This window comes from Kogia breviceps, chromosome 10 (genome assembly GCF_026419965.1).
Source record: "Kogia breviceps isolate mKogBre1 chromosome 10, mKogBre1 haplotype 1, whole genome shotgun sequence".
In the NCBI taxonomy this organism is placed as follows: domain Eukaryota; kingdom Metazoa; phylum Chordata; class Mammalia; order Artiodactyla; family Physeteridae; genus Kogia; species Kogia breviceps.
In genome coordinates, this window is record NC_081319.1 from 39,069,648 (window position 1) to 39,091,508 (window position 21,861).

Sequence of the window (21,861 nt, forward strand, 5' to 3'; positions counted from 1 at the left end):
GGCATTCACTAACAGTTGGTGAGAGGCGAAGGCACAGACTCATTGTGGGCGTTGGGCGGGTCCCAGCAGGAGGATAGGTCCTGACAAAGAGTCCTGCCTAGGCTCAAACCCATCTCAGCACACACACTGGAGGGCTCAGCAATCAAAGCCCCCTGGGCACCCACAGCTCCACCTCTGAGGACAAAGCCTGCTCCGAGGCCTATGGCAGGGCAAGGGGACAGGCCAGGAGCCTACAAGTCCACAGCCTAGTCCAGACATAAACTGCCAAGCCCAGCCTGGAATCAGTGGTCTGCAAGAAGCCCAGACTCCTATGTGGCCACCAGCAGGGCCTCCCTACGCCTTGCTGTGATCTGCAAAGACAAGCCACTCTGCCCCTGCATGGGATGCCACACCCCATGGCCAGCGCCAGGGCAGCAGGGTAAGAGGCCAGCTGGCTCCTGAGCCACAGAAGCACCAAGAAGGAAGTGAAAGCCAGGGCGGGGCGAGGTGGGGCAGGGTGGGTGGGGTAGGGGTGATCCCCACACCCTGTACTCCATTTCGTCTGTTTCCCTCCTAACACCAGGGAGGAGCTGTTGGTTCTATGGCTGCTGGTACTAGAACAGGGCTCTCCACCATGTGGGACTTTTGCAAATGCTTGTGTGATGCTGGGCAGAGCCTCACCTCCTCCCCACGTGGGATGTGTGCTGCTGGGCCACGAGGGCTCAGAACAGGGCTCCTAGAGCTCACTCCCGGGGCCCCCTTTTCTGTCCCCTCCCAACCTGAATGGCCCCATCACCTGGGAGCTCCTCCATGCTGTGCACAGGGCCAAAGTAATTCTTGAGAGCACTGTAGCTGTTGATGGCCACACTCAGGTAGAATTCGGGCATGAAGGCAAAGAGAGGACCTGTGCGGTCTCCATGTTCAATGGTCCGCAGGCAGACACGCAGCAGCCAGTAGATGTCCTGCATCTTCTCCTGTGGGAGGCACACGGGGTGTTGCTGGGCTGTTCACGGGAGGGGTCACAGGGGGTATGGCCCGGTCTGGAGATTAGGAAAGGCCTCCCAGGAACGTGACATGAGAACTGGATTCCAGGAAGTGGGAGCAGTGGCTCAGGTAGAAGCAAGCAAGCACTGTCCTGGGCAGGCAAGACGGACCACCAGCCAGGACAGGGCAGCACTACAACCCCGACCAGAATCCTGGGTTGCAATTTTTTAAGGTACAGAAGGTGTTAAGCGAGAGGGTGCCATGTGACCAGAAGCCTGTGTTGGAACACTGCCCAGAGCAGAAGGGGCTGCAGGGACAAGTGGGGACAAGGCAGTGAGGAAGCTACAGCCTTGGCTAGGCCCAAGACAGCAAAGGGACTGGATGGCCAGGCATGCGGATGCACCAGTTGGCTGTGAGGGCAAGGGAATGGTCACAACAAGAACAGGGCCCACATTTCTGTGCGTGATGGAACCTCCATGGAGGCTGGAAGTCCTGGGGGAGAAGCAGGCCTGGTGAAGAGCAGAGGGGATGTGGCTTAGGACATGTGGAGCATGAGGTGCCCAGCGATGCCCCCAAAGAGGTGGTGTTAAGGAGGCAGGTAGAAAATGGGTCTGGAGCTCAGAGAAGGTGGTGTGAAGGCCAAAGGCAGCATGACTGCTAGTGGAACAGAGGCCACAGAAAGCAGGCAAAACCTGCCAAGGGCCCAGTTCCCCACAGTATGGTTTCCAGATAGTCTATCCCACAAAAGGGGCCAGGAGGGGTCACCAACCAGAGTGAGGCCCTAGGCCCCAGTCCAGACCCATGGCACCACATCTCCTGGAGTAGAGCTGGAGCAGCTGCACTTTCCACCAGCTCTCTGATGTGCTCTCAAACCTGAGAGCCCGAGAAGATGTAAGCAAGAAGCCAGAGGGTGGGCCTGGGCCTGGGAGTACACAATGACAGGGAGGCCTACAGGAGCTGGCGTCACCGAAGGCCAGAGAAGACCGAGTCTGAGGAAAGGATGGCAATGGCACCGATGCGGCCAAGGGGGCCACTGTAATGGGAGAGGAGATGTGTCCACAAAGGAGAGGGGAGAGCTCGATAGACACCTTGCAAGACTATTTCAGAAAAGTGGAGGAGCCTGATCTGGGCAAAGAGTGAAGGGAAGATGAGGAAGCCAAGACACAGAGAAGGAAGGAGAGAGCGGTAGTGTAAGCAGATGTACAGTGAGGGAAAGGCATCACGGGCTTTTTCCTTTACTAATGGGAGAAGCTGAATGAGCAGGAGGCAAGAGGGTAAGCATTGCAAATGTAGAAGAAAAAAAAGGCAGTTCAACATAATAAAGGCCGTATTATGAAAAGTTCATAGCTCACATCATACTCAATGGTGAAAGAATGACAGGCTTTCCCCTAAGATCAAAAACAAGACAAGGTGTCTGCTTTTGCCACTTCTATTCAACATAGTATTGGGAGTTCTAGCCAGAATTAGGCCAGAAAAAGAAGTAAAAGCCATCTACATTAGAAAGGAGGGAGTATGGGACTTCCCTAGTGGTCCAATGGTTAAGACTCCATGCTCCCAATGCAGGGGGCCTGGGCTTGATCCCTGGTCAAGGAACTAGATCCCACACGCATGCCACAACTAAGAGTCTGCATGCTGCAACTAAAGATCCTGCATGCCACAATGAAGATCTTGCATGCTGCAACTAAGACCCAGCACAGCCAAATAAATAAATAAATTTTAAAAAAAGAAAGGAGAGAGTAAAATTATCTCTGTTTGCAGATGACATGATCTTATATGTAGAAAACCCTAAAGATTCCACCAAAAAACTGTTAGAATTAATAAACGAGTTCAGAAAATTTGCAGGATACAAAATTGACACACAAAAATCAATTGTGTTTCTATACACAAGCAAGGAACAACCCAAAAAGGAAATCGAGAAAATAATTCTATTTACATTAGAATCAAAATTAATTAAACAGGTGTAAATTTAACCAAGAAAGTGAAACACTGAAAACTACGAAATGTCGCTCAAAAAAATTTTAAAAGGTACAAACAAATGGAAAGACATCCAATGTTCATGGACTGGAAGACCTAATATCGTCAGATATCAATACTACCCAAAGCAATCTACAGTTTTAATGCAATTCCTATAAAAGTCCCAATGGATTCTTTTTTTTTCAGAAATAGAAAAAACTATTCTAAAATTCCTATCAAATCTCAAAGGACCCCAAATAGCCAAAACAATCTTGAAATAGAACAAAGCTGCAGCTCTCACACTTCCTGATTGCAAAACTTATTGCAAAACTACAATAATCAAAACAGTATGGTACTGGCATAAACAGACATACCCACCAATGGAATAGAGAACCCCCCACCCCCAAACCCTCACATATATGGTCAAATGATTTTTGACAAGGGTGCCAAGACCGTTCAATGGGGAAAGGACAGTCTTTTCAATAAATGGTGCTGGGAACATTGGATATCCACATACAAAAAAATGAAGTTGGACCATTATCTCACATCATATACAAAAATTAACTTAAAATGGGTCACAAACCTAAACTTAAGAGCTAAAAACTCTTAGGAGAAAACACAGGGGGAAACCTTCATGACCTTGGATTTGATAATGATTTCTTGGCTATCACAACAAAAGCACAGGCAAGAAAAGAAAAAAATAGATAAATTAGACTTCATCAAAATTAAAAAATGTGCATCAAAGGACACAATCAAAAGAGCAAATGGAAGAAAATATTTATAAATCATAATCTGCTAAAGGGTTGATACCCAGAATATATAAAGAACTCCTACAAATCAAAAACAGAAATACAATCTGATTAAAAAATGGGCAAAAGGATTGAATAGACATTTCTCCAAAGAAGGATATACAAATGGACAATAACTACATGAAAAGATGCTCAACATCACTAATCACTAGGGAAATGCAAATCAAAACCACAATGAGAGGGCTTCCCTGGTGGCACAGTGGTTGGGAGTCTGCCTGCCAATGCAGGGGACGCGGGTTCGTGCCCCGGTCCGGGAGGATCCCACGTGCCGCAGAGCGGCTGGGCCTGTGAGCCATGGCCGCTGAGCCTGCGCGTCCAGAGCCTGTGCTCCGCAACGGGAGAGGCCACAGCAGTGAGAGGCCCGCGTACCGCATAAAAACAACAACAACAACAACAACAACAACAAAAACACAATGAGATATCACTTTACACAGATTAGGATTAGTATTAATAAAAAAAATTTTCTGAGAAACAAGTGTTGGCAAACATAGGCAGAAATCAGAACCCTGTGCCCTGCTAGTGGGAATGGTGCAACCACTACGAAAAACAATATGGCAGTTTCTCAAAAAAATTAAAAATAGAATTACTATATGATCCAGCAATTTTGCTTCTGGGTATATACACAAAAGAATTAAAAAGCAGGATCTTGAAAAGGTATTTCCACACCCATGTTTGTAGCTGCATTATTCACAATAGCCAAAAGGTGGAAGCAATTCAAATGTCCATAGATGGATTAACGGATAAATAAAATGTGGTATATACACACAATGGAATATTATTCAGCCTTAAAAAGGAAAGAAATCCTGACACATGCTACAACATAGATGAACCATGAGACCATTATGCTAGGTGAAATAAGCCAGTGACAAAAATTCCACTTATATGAGGTACTAGAGTAGTCAAATTCAGAGACAGAAAGCAGAACAGTGATTGTCAGGGACTGAGGTGAAGGGGGAAATGGGAATTAGTGGATATAAGTTTCAGTTTGGGGAGATGAAAAGAGTTCTGGAGACTGGTTGCACAGCAATAAATATATTTAACATCGCTGAACTGTACATTTAAAATGACTAAGATGGTAAGTTACATATTGTATTTTACCGCAACTTTTAAAAATGGTTAAGATGGTAAATTTTATGTTGTGTATATTTTATCACAATTTAAAAAGAAGAAGGTACAAAGATGAGAGGGTGAGGTTCCTAAGAAGACAGTGTGGGAGGGGGTGGCAAGATCGCCTAGGGAGGTGGACAGGCATGAAATCCTGGTGGTGGGATGACAGTGATCATCTTTGTGGGGCTGGAGCAAGGTGGTCAGTGGCAAGAGAGAACAGAGGGGTAAAAGGCAGAGGTGGTTTGGGTTGGGGAGGAGTCACCAGAAGAAAGAGCAGTAGAGACAGGGATACCAAGGGCCTTGATCACCCAGTTATGGGGGAGGGGCACATCCAAGAAGGTGAACAGACGCCCTACATGGGCACCTGGGGAGCATGCCAAGGCACTCACTTGTGGAGGGGGAGATGCCAGGGCAGGTGGGGAGCTAAAACAAGTGTGGCGGGTCCGGGGCCTGGGGTGGTGGGGGTCAAAACATGGTTGCTGCAGGAGTGCACCGTCTGTCCGTCTATCCTGGGAGGGCAGGGACTCAGCTTTCTGGTTCACTACTGAGTGTCCCCAGTGTCAAGATGGCACCTGGCATCCTCCAGGCTCTGGGCGTGTTAAATGAACGAGTGAGTGAATGAGTGAGAAGGGAACAAGCCAGTGGCCTCGAGTGGGAGAGGAGTCAGAGAGAAGCAAATGCAGATGCAGGGTGAGGCTTGGGAGAGGTCACAGAGCCCCCTGATGCGCTGGGAGAGGAGCAGGGGCAGCGGACAGTGGGAGGCAGGTAGAGACAGGCTGTTCCTTGAATGGAGAGTTATGAGCTGCATGGGGAAGTGGGGATTTACAAATGGCATCTACTTAAGTTCATGGGGCATGAGAAGTTCAGGGGATGTGGCACTAGGTGGGAGGAGGGAGGATGAGGAGCAGGGAGGGGGCACGTGTGTGCCAGAGGCCCAGGAAGGCAGGGAGCACGGAGGGGCTGGCACAACCCTGCCCAATCAGTGACCAGTCCGCGGGCTTGGGGAGGGCAGCAGCTGCTGGCCTAGGCCACACCACTCACCTGGGAATAGACGGTGGCATGGACCCAGGCAAGACGGCGACTTAGGTGATCCAGCTTTTCTGAGAAAACCTTCTGGCTCTTCGTCAACTCTGCAAGGATGTCCTTCCTCTGCCACCCAAGGAGAAGGGAGGAGAGGACAATCAGGATATGGCCCCGTGCCCAGACCCACGCAGCCTAGCAGGGGGCCCACTGGTGCCCAGGGCAGGCAAAGGGTTGGGCAGACCCAGCTCCACTCTTCAAAACCCTCCTCAGCCTGTGACCTGCTGGTGAGCCTGAGCAAGACAGGGCCACAGGTGCCCCTCAGAATGCGGAAGGGAGACGCAGCTGATGGCATGTGAGATGAGCCCCTGGCTGGGACACCCCAGGGACTCCATGCTAGAACTGCAGCTCCGGCACCTGCTTTCGCCCTGGACAAGCACAGGGTTCTGTGGACAGGTGGGAGCCAGGGGCTGCCAGGGAAGCCCAGACTGGGCATTCTTGGCTCTGTTCCCCAAGCCAGAGAGCTATGGTAGAGGGGCTCCAGGGGAGGGAAGGAGGGAGGGAGAGAAGGAGGGAGGGAGGGAAGGAGGGAGGGAAGGAAGGAGGGAGGGAAGGAGGGAGGGAGGGAGGGAGGCCCTGCTTCCTGCTGACTCTGCAAGTGGCCGAGGAATTACTCAGGGTCGAATCCATAATTGATGAGGAGAGTGGGTGTGCATCAGCACTTAGTGGCCAGGATGGGGGCACCTTGGCACAGGCCATGGCTGGCTGACTGGGCTTAGGCCGTGCCTAGCCCTGGTGCCAGCCCCTCTCTCACTGATGTGGTCTGCCCGGGGCGGGGGTGGGGATGAGGAGAACTGCTGGCCAACCCCAGAGGCAGGGGCAGGACAGCAGCTTTCCCTCATGGGCTTCCCTGGGGACCCCCAGCAAGCAAGCTGCCCTCTTTAACACCCCGCCCTCCCAAAGACCCACCTGCCCGTCCACCTTACCCGCTTGGGGCACCGGCGGAGCTTGTCCTCTGTGTCCCTCAGAGCCATTGCATACTCATTGACATCATCGGACACTCCCACCATCTAGAGCACCAGACACCACATCCAGGGTGACCCTTGCGCACCTCTCACAGGTTTCTCCACACCCAGCCTGGACCCCAGCCCTGTCAAACCCTTAACCTTAGGCCCAGGACAGCCCCCTCCCACAGAAGTCAACCAGGTCAGGCCCAAATGGCACTGGCAGACACTAGTCTTGCTGTGGCTATGCTAACGTGCACAGTCATACCCAGGCACCCCTGGAGACACATGGGCACATGCAGACGCACACACACATGCATCCAAACACACAGAACCACATAACATGCGCATGGGCCAGTGGCGTGAGACCTTGCCCAGCTGCTGGTGAACGCTGAGATTATACATCATGATGGCACCGTCCAGGACTTCCAGCAGGGAGTTCTCAGTGAGGGGCTGCTCAGGCTCCTCAGGGGGCCGCCCCACCAGCAGGCCCTCATTCCACTGGCTACCCTCGACTAGGGAATAGGGAAGGACAGGGTCAGCGTCGGAGCCATTCCAGTTCTCTTCTAAGCCTATGGAGCCAGGATGGGCCTTATAGCAGGAGAAGGAGGCCCTCTCCCCATGCCTGGGCCCAAGGAGGGACCTGCAGGGAGAATGTGTGGGCGGGGGCAGGGAAGGTCCTGCACTCTAGGACCTATTTCTGAAGCATCAATTTCCTGCCCTCAGAGTGCACTTCCCACACCCCTGAGATACTGCCAGGCCACAGGACCAGGAGGGAATGGGGTGTATTTGGCTTTGCCCCGGGGGAGTGCTGTACAGGATAGAAGGATCCGTCAGCGCGCCACGCCTGGCCCTGCCTGGCACCTACTGTCCTCACGGGTCCTCTGCTCTGCGCTCAGCGTGCGGACCTTCACTTTCTCTGAGGTGCTCAGAGGCCGCCGTGGGGTCATCAGGCTCACAGCTGCTGTGCTGAGGAAGCGGTTGGCTCGGCCCAGGGTTGGAGAACTGAGCCAGCTGGGCCGAGGCAGGGGCAGCGCGCCCCCCATGGCCAGGGCCTGCATGGGGCGCTGTGGTGGAGAGAGGAGGCCAGACGCCACTCAGCAATCCCAGGACCTGGGCCCACTTATGGCTCCCTTGATTTGTGAGGCTGGGGAATGGGACAGCGAGAGGGCACCGGCTGGCTGGGCAGGAGGCCACGCAGGGGTCCAGATACCACTGCGCCTGCACCTCACCCTCCACCTGCTCCAACCCAGCCTTCACGCTGCATCCCAAGGCCCTGTGTCTCGTAGGGACTCAGCAGCAGGAGGCATGCCCCACCACACCTGTCAGTTCATGCCTCCACCTACAGCAAGGGAGCCTGCCTGGGGACAAGCTCCTTGCCTGCATGGAGGGGAAGATGGCACCCCATGTGACACCCCTGCCCTTATGATAGAGGGACAGCCCAACACAAAGCCCCCTGCCTGCCCCTACCGCGGCACCTGGGCCGCAGCCGGGGCTGGCTCCTCATCCTCATCCAGGTCATCCATGGTGGCCGCCTGGAGCTCCAGTGGGTCGATCAGGATGTTGGCCTTGGAGGCAAGGTCATCTAGGAGGAATAACAAGAGGGCTCTCAGGCCAGCGGAGGGCAGAGGGGTCATAGGTGGAACCACTCAGGACAGCGAGAGGGCACCAGCTGGCTGGGCAGGAGGCCCTGCAGGGCCCCATTCACCACTGCGCCTGCGCCTCACCCTCCACGGGCTCCAACCCAGCCTTCACCCTGCATCCCAAGGCCCTGTGTCTTGTAGGGCGAGTCATGCTGAGTGAGGCAGAAGGCTCTCCCCACCAAGACCCCATCACTCCCTGTCTTTATCTGCATGACCTCACTCTCTCCAGGGCCCTACTTCTGACTGCTCCATTGCTTTCTTCCTTGTCCTGCCCCACAAACAAAGGGAGATCCAGGGCTCTCCTTGCCTCACTCTGCACACTCCCCAGGGTGTCCGGTCCTCACCGCAGGCTTGTCCCCACCTCTACGCTGACAGCTGGACACACCACCGTTACCTCCAGCCCAGGCCTTCGTGCTGGCTGCATCACTCGGCACCTCAAACATACTAAACTGTCCTCTCCTGCAGCTCCTCTTCCTGATGGTGCCTTATCCCCACAGCCTCTGGCAAGAAGCCTGGGGTCATCCTTGTCCCCTCCCCACCTCCTCTGTTGCCTGGACAACTGGCTTCCTTGTCTCCTTTCTTGGCCCTTGCACTCCACCCTCCAACACCATAGCAGCCAGAGGGGGCTTCTTACAACGCAGACCCCCCAACCTCGCTCCCTTGCTTCAGGACCTTCCAAAGCTACCACTGTCCCTGGAAGGAGCCTACAGCCACTTTGTGGCCCACAAGACCCTCAGACTCTGCCCTTCAGACTCCCTGGCCTCATTTTCCATCACTCCCTGCCTCTCATTTTCCTCTCTAGCACGCCAGCTGCTTTCTGTCTCCAGGCCATGCTGGGCTGTTGCTGGCATCCCTGCCACCGCTCACACCGTGCTCTCAGCCCTTTGTACTGGAGACATTTGTGCTCATCCTTGAAAGTAGTTCAGGGAGCAAATGCGAGCCCCCCCACCGCCCGCCCCCGCCCCCCCACTCACCAAGAACCCATGGTTCCCTCCTCCATCAGCACACTGCCCCCTATTCCATCACAGGGCTCCCAGACCTCCTCTGGGGTGGATGTGCAAGGGAAGGAAGGAATAGTTGGACCAGGGGCAGAGGAGGCCCATCAGCAGCTCCCTGCGGAGCAGGTGGAGAGACTCGGGCGCCCTCTGGTGGGCACAGCGCAGCTCAGCACACGTGGCCGAGCTGGCTCAGGAACCACCCCCAACCCTGCCCTGCTAATTGCCCAGGCCTGCGCGCACCTTTGAGGGTCTTCCGAAGGTGTGAGAGGAGGCCTCCAAGGCGCTGTAGGTCGAAGTAGTCCACCTTGCCATTATAGAACACCTGGGGCGGGATGTAGGCCTCTGCAAGGAGTTGGGACGCCGGGTCAGCAGTCAGAGCCCAGCAGGACCCCTGGCCTAGGCCACCTACCTGACCAGGCTTCCCCTACCACCCCTCGCTCTACCATTTCAGGTCAGTTCCAGAAACGGCACAACTTGGGATGAAGGGGGCATTCTTGGCCGTGGGTCACCCAGGTGAGAATCAGAGAGGGCCCTGACCAAGACCTATGGGAGATCCCCCAATGTAGGCTGCTTCCACTGACCCCTGGGGACTCTGTCCCACACAAACACAGGGCCCCCAGCACCTCAGAGCCCACCCAAGGCATCCCCGACAAAGGACTGCACAGAGGGCTAGCGGGCAAGGACTGAGGAACGGGGCCCATAGAGGACAGGAACCCAGGGGACCATCAGAGCAAACACGAGCTCACTGTCCAAGTGCAAGGCCCCCGCGCCCAGTGGGTAGGACTCAATTAGGCAGGAGGCCTGGGACAGCTCCTGCCACCCCTGCCCTCAGCCATCACTCCACACCAACATTAGGGGCTGCCCTGGGCCTGGCTCTGTCCAGCATCTACAACTCGAGGCCCTGGCCACACTCACCCTCACTGAAGGTAGCGCGTGGGTTCGAAGCCTTGTATTCGTCCCAGTAGTAACGCAGGGCCGAGATCAAGCGGTGTAAGAAGCAGACCATGTACTCGGGGGGGCAGAGCATGGGCATGTTCTGCAGGCACAGGTGTAAGACATGCATTTGTGCAGCCCGGAGGCCAGCCCACTCCTCATCCAAGGCCCTGCCCCAGGACCCTGGGCTGAGCAGAGAGGGTAGGGCGGCAGGTGGGGAGGAAAGGCAGAAGTGCCAGAATTTCAGGTGCAAATGGGGCGACAAAGCCAGGGGGCCATGGTGGGCTGGCCTGGGGATACCTACCCCCCGGCTGCTGGCATTCTCCTGCAGAAACTTTCGGAACTTGGTCAGGAAGATATACCTAGAAGCTTCGCCCTTCAGGGGAAGGAAAGCCAAGGCTGTGATTAGCTGAGGATCCTGGCCCCGGACCGGACTCAACTTAGCCCGCACCCTGCCACTAGAGCCTGAGCCAGCCCTGCCCTCTGGGTCTCCAGGCCCAGTCTGACACCCCTCCTGGCCAGGGACCCACACAGGAGTCTGGGAGTCACTTACCCCGTTGTCATCTTGATTGTTCAACAGCAGCTTCAGGATCTGGACCTGTAGTTCTTCCACCACTGGGGGTGGGATGGGGAACAGGACAGCTTTCCTCAGGCAGGGCCTTGCCCTCAGGCTCCCAGGGATGGGCAGGGGGAGGTTTGGACTGAGGCTCCACCACCAGGGATCCCCAAGTCCAACCTAAGCATGGTCACTACCAAGTGCCCCCAAGTACACAGGCACAGAAATCCTCCACCCCTACCCAGTGCCTGAGGAACGGGCCTGACCTTCGATGCGCTTCTTGAGCCTTTGGCAGCCCCGTTCATAGGCACGCCGCCGGAGCCGCTCCTCGGAGGTTTCGTCCTTCACCTCCTTACTCTCTTTGCCCTGGGCAGGGGCGGCGGGGGGGGTGAAAGATGGCAAGACTCACCCTGGTCTGCTTCAGACAAAAGACCCCTACTCCCACCCCCAGCCCAGGAAGGGGCATCGTGTGCCAAGTACAGGTGTCCCAGACACCCCAGGTCAGCCCCCACTGTGACCACCGCCCACCCCAGTCAGGGCTGCCCACCTCCCTGCTGGAGCGGTGGGGCCACCAGGTGGTGGGGATGAGCTCCTGTAGGCCAGCCTCCTCAACACGCAGGGGGCTCTTGATGTAAAAGAAGACAACGGACCGGAGCACGTCGAAGCTGGTGGTCGTTAAGGCAGAGCTCCACTCACCAAAGGGTGCCCCATACACCCTCATGAGCCCTCCCGAAACTTGCCCACCTCCGGATATGCCCACCACAGCTCTCCCAGTCCTCAGGGTGCCATCGCTGCTGTGTGCCTGTCACCAATGACTGTGAGCCCAGAGAAACAGCTGTGGCTGTCAAACCCACCAAGCCCACTTCCAAGCAAGGGCACGATGAAGACTTGTCACAGGAACAGATGACGGTGGGACAGCTAGAGACAGGGCCTGGCAGCCTCTGTATTTGTTTCTGCCTCCTAGAGGCTGAGGACCCCACAGAGAGAAGACAGCTACTAGCACAGGTTTCCCAGCCAGGGGCCCGAAGCTATGCTCTCTCTCCTATACCTGCAGTTCTCAACGTTATAGGGAAACAGGAAGAGCTGACTCCTTCGAGATCTCGTAGGAACCCCCGCCATGGAGCACAGATGAAAGTGTAGTGCTTTGGCTGAAGAGGGCAGGCGCTGGTGGCTCCCCACCCCGCCCTCCACCTCTGGGTGGCCCAAGAGCCTGCAGGCATCTGGAAATCCCTGCTCAGGCCAGCCAGCCAGCCTGGATCCTGTGCTCTACCCTCCCTGCTCTGTAGAGAAAGTGCTGGGAAGGCTGGGTCCTGGAACAAGGACTCACACAGTGGGTGGCTCTGGTCTTCCTGAGCCTCCGTGGGGAACCCTGGGCAGAGGCACACCACCCTCCCTGGCTTCTACTGACCCCAGAGGGCACCCCATGTCTGGCCTGCCTAGTAGCAAGGAGAGGATACAGGACGTGGCTAAGCAGAAACTTGCGGGACTTCTCATGACTGAGGATGGCAATGGTGAGCCGCAGGTAGCGGATCTGTGGGGAGAGGGTGCTCAGAGCGGGCAGGTGAAGCCCAGGGGGCTCAGGGCCAAGGCAGGAGCTCCTACCTGCAGGGCCAGGTCAGGGACGATGGGCGAGAACCGGTACAGCCGCAACAGGGACATCATCAACTGCTTGAGGCAATCTTGCACCTCATAGTCCTGGAAGAGGGAGGTGAGGTTGCACAGCTACCCGCTGAGGGAGGGCAGGCCCCGGGACAGCCATCTGTGCGGCCTTCTCCAACACCCTCCCTGTACGTCCCCCGACTCAGTGGAGCCTGACATCCTGTCCTGAGGCCTGAGATCTGGTGCCTCACCTCCATGAAGAGCCACAGGAGATCCAGGACCTGGTGCACCACAGACTGTGCCTGTGCGGGGGTGCCCGCCTCCACGACGCCCAGCAGGAAGCTCATGAGCACGGCCTCCACCAGGTACACCTTGCGCTGCACCAAGGGCGGGTGCCAGTGAGGTGGCAGCCTCCTGTCCCACTCAGGGCCCCCCTGCCCTGGCACGTGGCCAAGGCCACAGATGGACTCTTGGTCCCCGTCAAGCAACCCCAAGTCATAGATGAGCCCTTCTGGGGTCTGATGGAGACACAGGAAATACTGCTGCCCAACAACCCCTCTGGGGCTCTGCACATGCCATTCCCTTGGACTGTGATGTCACCACCCCTCGATCTTCTTTCTAGGAAGCCCCCTGATACCCTCGGCTGGAAGTGTCTCCTCCTCACCCAGTGACATCCTTGGGGTCTAAGGGCTCTGGTCACAGGGGCCCCTGACAGGTGATGCTGCTGGACCTCATGCACCTCAGCATCCCAGCCCTCAGCAGGGCTGTTTCTACCATGGCCCGCCTCTCCCCTCCCTAATGTCCCCTCACCAGGAGCGGTGCGAAGCGATGGAAGATGTGAGCCAGTGTGAGGAGGACGGTGGGCTGGCCTTGCAACTGCCACTCAGAGCTTTCCTTCTCCACTAGCCGCCCCTGCTGTGTGAGAAGGGAGGAAAGGACTGTGAGCGGCAGAGGGCTGTAGAAAGCCCCCAGCATGCCCGACCCAGACGCTGGCTCACCACGGGGTCCAGCTCCACGCTCAGCACTGCCTGGAAGCAGCCCAGCAACTCCTGTGCCCGAACCAGGTCGGCGCTTGGTGGGTCCTGCAGGGGCCGGTAGCCCACCACTGGGTAGGTGCCACAGAGTTAAGCCAGCAACACCTGATCTGTGGCTCAGAATACCCACCCCCTCCCACTGAGACCCCTGCCGTAGGCCCTGGGCTCCAGGGTGGGGCTGAGAGGTCAGATTGCCTGGTTTGCATCACAACCCTCCCATTTCTCTGTGAAGCAAAACTTCTCTTGCCACTTTACACTCTTCACCCATTCAGTGGAGACAGCAATGGTACCCACCTAACAAGGTTGTTGCAAGCATCGTCCTCGGCATCCGCCTAAGCTGTACCCTACTCACTCTTCACGGCAGCAGGGCCTGCCACCAGCCCACAGAGCTCCTGGAGCAGGGAGACCCCCATCCTGGCTTCCTCAAGAGCATCCAAGCAGCCCACAGCCTTCTTCACAAAAGGATATCGCAGGGGACGGCTGCCAAAGTTGAAGGCCACAGACTCCTTGAAGGAGAGGCTGATGGCTGGGAAGTAGGCCATACCCAGGCCCCTGGATAAGTTCTCAAAGGCAGTGCCCAGCGACACACCATTCCTGGAGCAGAAGGGAGGGTCCGAAGGAGTGCTAAGAAGGATGTGGCTGAAATGGACCAGTGAGCAGGCCTCTGTGGAGGCTGCCCACCCTCAGGCTACCAAAGCCAGCCTGGCCCCTTACAGGGCCTGGAACACAAGGGCAGCCTGGGGATGCCCCAGAGGCCAGGCCTGTGAATAGAGGCAGGAGACTCACAGGCAGAAGGACAGCGTGCCTTCGTCCAGATCGATCAGGCAGCTCACAATGTCCCCCGCTGCCCACGCCTGCCAGGGGAGGAAGCCTTACAGATGTGCAGAAGCCCAGCAGCCTGCCCACTCTGCCCCCTCCAGCTGTGTCTCCACTGCCACCCAGGGGAGACTGGCCATAAGGACAGAGGACCTCAGTCCCTGTCCTCCCCCTGGTGCCCTACATTCCCTCACCACTGCCCAGTGGCCCCCACCAAGCTGTGAGGATGGACACGGGCCAGTTGGGCTGCAGGGGGCCCGGGCCTCACCTTCCCATAGTTCGTCGTGGTCACGTTCCACTTGCGTACCCGGTTGCCGTCGTAGGCATAAGAGTTGTGTGTATCTCCAACCCCCTCCTAGGGAGGAACTGTCTGTGAGGTCTGGGGGAGGTGGGGAGGGGCAGGGCCAGACCCCACCAGCTACCAGCCACCAGCCTTGGCCCCACGTGGCTCTACAGAATGGGGCTGATGCTCTGAGGGAAGGAGTGAGGGCTGTTTCGGGGCTGGATTGCCCTGGGATGGGGTGGGACACATTTCTCCTCCAGAGGGCAGTCCAGATTAGGGTGCTGAGCAGACCCTATGTGGGCTGGGGGGTCTCCCTGGGAGGGGTACCTCTCCCGCATGTACCTCCTGATTGAAGCGGCAGTTGATCGTGCACCAGCCAATCTGCATTAGCCCCTGGGAGGAGATGAGCACCTCGTAGACCCATTTCCCTGGAAGAAGTCACGTCAAACCCAGCAGGGAAACAAAGACTGCCTCCTGCCTCTGGCCCGGGCCCTCAAACTTCCTCCCAACTCCCTGGGCCACAGCAGAGCATGGTCTCACCTTTGTACACGCATGTGGTAGAGCGGATAGTACCAAAGTTGCTGTGTCCAATCACCTGGGTGGAGAGCAGGGGTGGTGAACCTCCTCCCGTGAATACGGGGTACCACCCCAAGGGAGAACGACCCCACTCCAACTCGGCTCGCCTTGGTGGCAACGCCTGTCACGGCCAACACCGTACTGTGCCTGAACAGGGTGGAAGGGCCTAGGCCCATGTCAGGAGGGATTCTGGGCCAGGAGCATGATAGGAGGGGCTCATGGCTATGCCGGGAAGACCTCGGGGCTGGGGTCACACCATGAGGGTTTTGGGGCTATGTCAGGGTTTGGGGGCTGGGGACTCAATAGTCCACATCAGGAGGGGTTTGTGGCTGCAGCCCCATCAAGAAAGGTCGAGACCAGGGCCACATCAGGAGGAGCTTGGGGCTGTGTCAGGAGGGGCTTGGATCTGGGACCCCACGCCTTGCCCTCGCTTACCCCCAGGAGGTCATCGTCCACCAGAAGAAGCCCTTCGAAGCCACCCGTGTGGTCTAGGACCACAGTGGATGGGCCAAGCCGCCCTTCAACCTGCCCTGGAAAGGAGAGAAGAGGGTGTGGGGTTGGGCCGGGCACAGGGCCTGACAGATGCAGAGAGGGTACTGAGCCCCCCAGGCCCAGCCCCAGCTCCCCAGTCCCATTCCTGAGGCTGTCACCTACCCTGGCTCTCCTCCTCCTCCTCCGCCTCCTCGTCCACATGTAACAACTGGTCCAGATGCTCTGGCAGGTTCTGGAAGTTCAGGAGTTTCCTGGGGAGAGCGAGAGGCTGCGAGGGGCCCAAAAGTCCTTGCAACCTGCCGGGTGACGCTAAATCCCTCTCCCAGTCCCCTTCTCCTGAGCTTAGGAGGGTGGCTGCCCAGACTCCAGAAAAAAGGCTGTGCCAGGCCCAGATTCTGGCATGCTGGGGGTCAGAAGACTGTATTATCCACTAAATTTGGTGTACCTCAAGACTGGCTAGAAAAAAAAAGAAAAAGAAGGAAGAACTCTTTCTAAGCCTTAATCCTCTCATCTGTATAAATGGAACAAGAGCTGTATCTCAGAGATGCTGTGAAGATTCCTAGGAATAACATGCCCTCCGTAGCCCATAACCTGCCCACTCTTGAAGGTGGCTTGTTGGTTATGCCTGGGCAAGGAAGGCTGGGAGAAGTGCTGATCCCCAAGATGGTCAGTACCAAGATCAGCTAGTCCAGTCCTTGACCCCAGTTCTGTGGTCCCAGCCAGGGAAGCCTGTGTGTTGAATGAGACATGTCCTGGGAGGATGAAGGGCTCAGCCCTCTTAGCTTCTGGCTGGCTCTGTCCTGGACCCACCTGTAGAGGAGAGTAGAGCACACAGCCTGCCTATCTGGCAGCTGCCCCAGCCAAAGGGGCTAGGAAAATCTGTCTGAGTGGCCCCTCATCCTCCTAGCACACATGCCCAAAGGAGAAAGAGCTCTAACACTGGCCAGCTAGGTCCTGAGTTCAGTTGCTAAGAATAGCAGGGAATGAGGTGGTGCTAACTAGCAGGGCTCAAAGACCAGAGGCCTGATGCCCATCTGGATCCAGCCCACGGACTGCTGGCACCTGCTCTTCTAACTCTAATCCAGTCCCCACTCTGTTCATGCCCCTAGAGAGTAGGCTCTGGAAGGGCATGTAGATGGGCCAAAGCACTGACTCTCTGGCAAGGTAGCTCCAACCCAGGCCCAGGGGCCACATGTTCCCACACTGTGAGCTACAACTGACCTTGAGCTACAGGAGGTGGAGATTCATGAAGCCTCCTCCCTACTTCTACTGAGCCCCAGGCCAAGGCGAGGAGGCAGCCGTGCAATGGGGTGCCTCGCCAGTAACATGCAAGGCTGTAGCCAACCCTGTCTCTCAACACCCCAATGGGCCCAGAGATCAAGCAGGCTTCCGCAACAGCATTTCTTACGGGCCCACACCTGGGAGGCCTGCTCTAGTCCTGTGCCTGCTCTTAACAGCAGCTTCGGCTGGCCAACTTGACACTCAGCCTCAGTGAACTCCTGCAACGTTGCCCATTTGGCCAACCCTAGCACTTGCTTACCCTTTCTGGATTGCCCAGGTCCCAGACCAGAGTTCTGCGTCCACACAACCACTGACTAACGGCTCTGCCACCTGCTCTCCCTCCTGGCAGCCACAGCACCAGTGGCAGCAGGATCATTTCTGGTATCACATGAGGTAGGGATCAGATGGCCCTGGGAACAGGCCAGGGCTGGGGTTGGGGTGGAGGTGGGCAGCAGCCCTCCACAAGTAGAAATCCTTTGGTCACCACAGCTGCTTAAATGGAACAGGCAACGATGCTGCCCTTTGGGTCTGCCCAGTGAGCAGAGACTATGAAAGACAGAATAGCCCTGGCTGGCAAGGGGGCTGAGACATGGGGACTCACTGCAGGGAGAAAGAATGTACAGGCCGGGACTTCCCAAGTGGCGCAGTGGTTAAGAATCCACCTGCCAATGCAGGGGACACGGGTTCGAGCCCTGGTCCGGGAAGATCCCACATGCTGCGGAGCAACTAAGCCCGTGCGCTACAACTACTGAGCCTGCGCTCTAGAACCCATGAGCCACAACTACTGAAGCCCGCATGCCTAGAGCCCATGCTCCGCAACAAGAGAAGCCACTGCAATGAGAAACCCACGCACCACACAAAGAGTAGCCCCCACTCGCCACAACTAGAGAAAGCCCACGCACAGCAACAAAGACCCAACACAGCCAAGAATAAATAAATGAACAAAAAATAAATAAATTTATTTTAAAAAAACCGTACAGAACCCTTTGAAGAAGAAATTCAGCAACAGTCCTAAGAGTGATTGCAATTCAAATACTCTAGCCTTGTGATTCCAACCCTGGGCGTCTATGCAGCACTGTTTACAAAAACAAAAGCCCCTCTAAACTACGGCAGCGATCAGGCAGATTCCTGGACCTAAAAGATACCCACCAAGATCAATCTGTAGTGTAGAAAAACATTCAGGGATAACGTCTGATAACAAAAATAGGATTTAAACTCCTATACACTTTTGGAGGTGAGGGATGTGTTCATGTCACTGCTGGTTTCACAGGTTATCCATGTTAAAATTTACTAGATTGTATGTTTAAATACATGTAGTTTACTGTATGTTAATTATTCCTCAATAACTTTTAAAAAACTGACAGTGACAAAAATCTAAAAAAAATTTTCCACACAGCATAACCTAAACTACATACATCGTGAGATAAAGAAAACAAAAAGGAATCACACTCAAATGGTCGTATTAAAATAAGAAGATGACAGTTGCTTTTTCTTTTTCTATATAAGTTTCTGCTAAAGTGCACTCGTAACTTTTTTTTTTTTTTTCCCCCACCGTGTCAAGTGGCTTACGGGATTTTAGTTCCCCAAACAGAGATTGAACCTGGGCCCTCGGCAGTGAGAGTGCAGAGTCCTAACCACTGGACCACCAGGGAATTCCCCACTTGTAGTTTTGATATGAGCTAAACTTAAATACATTAAATTTGCAAGGAATAAAGGGCAGGTGGTGTCTGTGCTTTACAGATCAAGCAGAGGCTACAGAGGGCCAGGGTGCGACAGAGGTGAGGGCAGGTGCACACGGACCAGATGCTGAGCGTAAAGTAGGTGCGAAGTGCCATGCTGAGTGCGCACCATGCCCCCGACCTCCACTATACTCTCAGAAGGAAGGTACTAGCACTGCCAGGGGAAAGGAAGAGGCAGAGTCCATAAGGCAGACTCTCTGGCCACAGGTCTCACAGCCAGGAGTGGCCAACAAGAATGGAACCCGAGCCAGCCTACCCAGAGCCCTGGCCTCCTTCCCCACAATGCAGTCTCCAGCCTCTGGTCTGGTCCCACAGAGTGAGGAAGGGAGATCCACCTGGCCATACCTGCTGGTGGCTGCCATGGGTGCACGACCAGTAGAGGAAAAGATGCGGTGCAGGTAGTCATCCAGTAGCTTCTCATGCACGATGCCTGCACCGCAAGTCAGAAGGGAGAGAAAGACACATGGTCAGTGTGGTTCCCAGTCCCTACTGGCCACAGAGGCTCCTGGTCCTAGGCCAGCCACAGGAGTCAGAGGAGCAGTCACGGTGGGTGCCCTGCTCCATGGCTGCTAGTGGAGAAGAGCTGACTCACAGGTACAGGGGGTGCAGGAAGGCCTGAGGCTCAATGCACCTGAGACTTTGCTGCCTCTCTCTCTTCCTCCTTCTTCCCTCAGCACTAGGAGCCTCATCACAGCCCTTCCAACCCTTACCTGTGACCCTAGATTTCTCAGCATCTGAGGTCAGCCCGTAGCTCTTTCGGGAGAAAGCCATGCCGGCCCCCTTGGACGCCATCTTTCATCTCTTGTGGGCAGCCAGTGGTCCTGGGGGCTGAAGCAGAGGCAGAGCTTGTCTATTCGAAGCCAGCCAAGGGCCCCCAAATTGACCTCAATCCTGCAGTGTCAGGAAGGCATGGGGGCAGGTGAAGCCAGTGCATGCACACTCACACACACATCAACCCAGGGCAAAGGAAAGCAGGGGCTTCCAGCTTTCTACACGGGGGGTGCGAGGGAAGGGGGTCTGGGACCATGTGACAGGGCCCCACCACGTCCCAGTGCTCACACAGGGCCCAACAGAGAGCAGGTGCCAGATATATGTTTGTTAAACTAAACCAAATGCTTCCACTGAGTGTGAAATCAGACCCAAGGGTCCAAAGTGAGGTGGCCCAGGAGCAGAGCCCCTGTATCCTTCTCGGTTGTAAGCCACACTGGGTCCACATCTGGAAGAGAGAACCCTACATCAAGTATAGTCCACCATCCAAGGCCTTGGTGCCATCTCCAGCTACAAGTCCTGCTTACATCCAAGGCCAGGATCCCATTCCTCAGTTCCAGGATCCTCCCTTCTCTATGCCAAAGGCCTGCTAGCTTTCTTGCCCCCAATCACACACACAGTCTCCTACCCCATCAGAGCACCACCCCTGCCCTCCTCACAGGCCCCACTGTCCCCACTATTGTCCATCCCTCACATACTATGGTGTTGCTACAGCTGCTTCAGAAGCTGCACTAAGTCCCTGGTGCCTGGTTCACTGATCTAGAGCTGTGCTGTCCAACACAGCAGCTTCTAGCCACACACGGGTATTTAAATTTCAATTAAAATTAAAAAGTCAATTTCTCAATTATATTAGTCACATTTCAAGGATTCAGTGGCCCTATGTGGTTAATGGTTACTCGACTAGACTCTGAAAATAAAGAACATTCCCATCCTCACATAAAGTTCTATTAGTCAGTGCTGGTCTAGAGGCTGGCCCTCCAGCACTGTCTTAGACAGAACTCCTTTCTCTTATCTCACCCCAAAGAGGTCCTCTGCTCCCGCCACACACTCTTGCCCACTCCCAGGCGGCACCACGCCTGCCCCTCAGAAAGATGACTCCCCGCCCTGCCGCCCACCACCAGCCCTCTCACACCAGAGCAGGTGCAGGGCAGATTAGACGCTGTCACTCAACTAACTGATGAGCAAACCTTCCAGACATCCACTCCGGGTGTCAGGTGCTGAGGACCCAGGTGAGAGGCGGTCCTGGACTTTGCTCGGGGGCTCCCTGCCACGTCGATCCTGTTCAGCCCCGCCGAGAGTTGAAGGCTTGTAACCGAACCGACCCCATCTCGGATCCCAAGGACGCGAGAGCAGCGCTTGTTTCCCCCAGTCGCCTCTGCCCGGCCCCAAGCTCCGGAGGATCCTCCAGGCCAGCTCCGGCCCGGAGTCTAGCACCACAGGCTGCGACCCCTCGAGCGGCGAGCGCCCTCACACTAGACGGGCTGGGGCAGCAAGGGGAGCCGCGAGCACCCGCCCCTCTCGGAGCCCGGCCGCCCCTCACACTCACCCCCAACCTCGGCCGCCGCGTCCGGGCTCACAACATCCGCCCAGCTCTCAGCTACGGCGCCTGTCCAGGGCCAAACCGCGCGGACGCCGCGCACGCGCATCGACCCGCGCCCGACCTCCGCCAGGGGGCCCCTCCACAGCCTCCAGCGGGGGGGCTTCCCTCCGTGGCCTCCCGCCGGGACGTTCCCGGCCCCCGCCTCGCCCCACTGCCCCATTGCCCCACTGCCCAACCGCCTACGACCCCCGCCTGCGCAGGAGGAGCTCCTGGCCCAGCCATGTAGTAACGCTGTGTCCTGGGAGAGACCTTGGCCACCTATCTCAACTCCTACCCGTACTTGGAGGTCGGGCCCACAGGTCCCATAGGACGTCTGAAAGGCCGTTCCTCCCAGGGTCCCTGCCACCTGTCACCCTCACCTCCATTCAGTCCAGAAGGGTGGCCTCACTCACCTTCCCTGGGATGGCACCTCTGGCGGGCGAGGGGAGCCTCTCTGGGCTCTGATGACAGGGGCGTGGGCCGACCTGCCTCCAGCTGGGGCAGATAAGACAGAAAAAGAGGCAGGCTGCTTGAGGTTGGGGCAGGGAATATTCTCCACTTTACAGGGGAAAGCTGAAGCTCAGAAAAGTTTAATATCACCACTTTCGGGCTGGAACCTAGGCCTCTGGCAGCAACTATGTCCACACTGCCCTTCCCTTCAAAGCAGCCTAGGGTGTGAGTAGGGGGAGGGGGTGGGGCTAAGGGAGG

The 21,861-nt window shown here is 56.2% G+C and overlaps 1 protein-coding gene across 28 annotated transcripts in view; it reads right to left on the reverse strand.

Moving 5' to 3' along the window:
• The window catches only part of RNF123 (ring finger protein 123), a 28,963-nt gene extending 7,740 nt beyond the window's left edge, over window positions 1-21,223 (reverse strand). For 2 of the 28 annotated variants that reach the window (XM_067044182.1, XM_067044181.1), the window contains exons 1-28: window positions 20,762-21,161; window positions 19,517-19,634; window positions 19,152-19,236; window positions 15,949-16,037; window positions 15,730-15,824; window positions 15,259-15,313; window positions 15,061-15,146; window positions 14,704-14,790; window positions 14,406-14,473; window positions 14,088-14,258; window positions 13,584-13,698; window positions 13,396-13,500; window positions 12,837-12,962; window positions 12,589-12,681; window positions 12,395-12,517; window positions 11,841-11,953; window positions 11,534-11,651; window positions 11,253-11,352; window positions 10,984-11,045; window positions 10,735-10,806; window positions 10,413-10,533; window positions 9,738-9,839; window positions 8,335-8,441; window positions 7,725-7,923; window positions 7,226-7,371; window positions 6,839-6,922; window positions 5,874-5,981; window positions 776-953 (exon numbers count right to left, since the gene is read on the reverse strand). In XM_067044182.1, coding sequence (XP_066900283.1) covers window positions 776-953; window positions 5,874-5,981; window positions 6,839-6,922; window positions 7,226-7,371; window positions 7,725-7,923; window positions 8,335-8,441; window positions 9,738-9,839; window positions 10,413-10,533; window positions 10,735-10,806; window positions 10,984-11,045; window positions 11,253-11,352; window positions 11,534-11,651; window positions 11,841-11,953; window positions 12,395-12,517; window positions 12,589-12,681; window positions 12,837-12,962; window positions 13,396-13,500; window positions 13,584-13,698; window positions 14,088-14,258; window positions 14,406-14,473; window positions 14,704-14,790; window positions 15,061-15,146; window positions 15,259-15,313; window positions 15,730-15,824; window positions 15,949-16,037; window positions 19,152-19,236; window positions 19,517-19,598 — 2,890 coding nt within the window. In that variant the 5' untranslated portion in view covers window positions 19,599-19,634; window positions 20,762-21,161. Of the gene's footprint in view, window positions 1-775; window positions 954-5,873; window positions 5,982-6,838; window positions 6,923-7,225; window positions 7,372-7,724; window positions 7,924-8,334; window positions 8,442-9,737; window positions 9,840-10,412; window positions 10,534-10,734; window positions 10,807-10,983; window positions 11,046-11,252; window positions 11,353-11,533; window positions 11,652-11,840; window positions 11,954-12,313; window positions 12,518-12,588; window positions 12,682-12,836; window positions 12,963-13,395; window positions 13,501-13,583; window positions 13,699-14,087; window positions 14,259-14,405; window positions 14,474-14,703; window positions 14,791-15,060; window positions 15,147-15,258; window positions 15,314-15,729; window positions 15,825-15,948; window positions 16,038-19,151; window positions 19,237-19,516; window positions 19,698-20,749 lie in introns of all 28 variants that reach the window. The other 26 variants (XM_067044191.1, XM_067044186.1, XM_067044208.1 and 23 more) reach the window with 24 other exon arrangements.
• Between the last annotated feature and the right edge of the window lie 638 nt (window positions 21,224-21,861).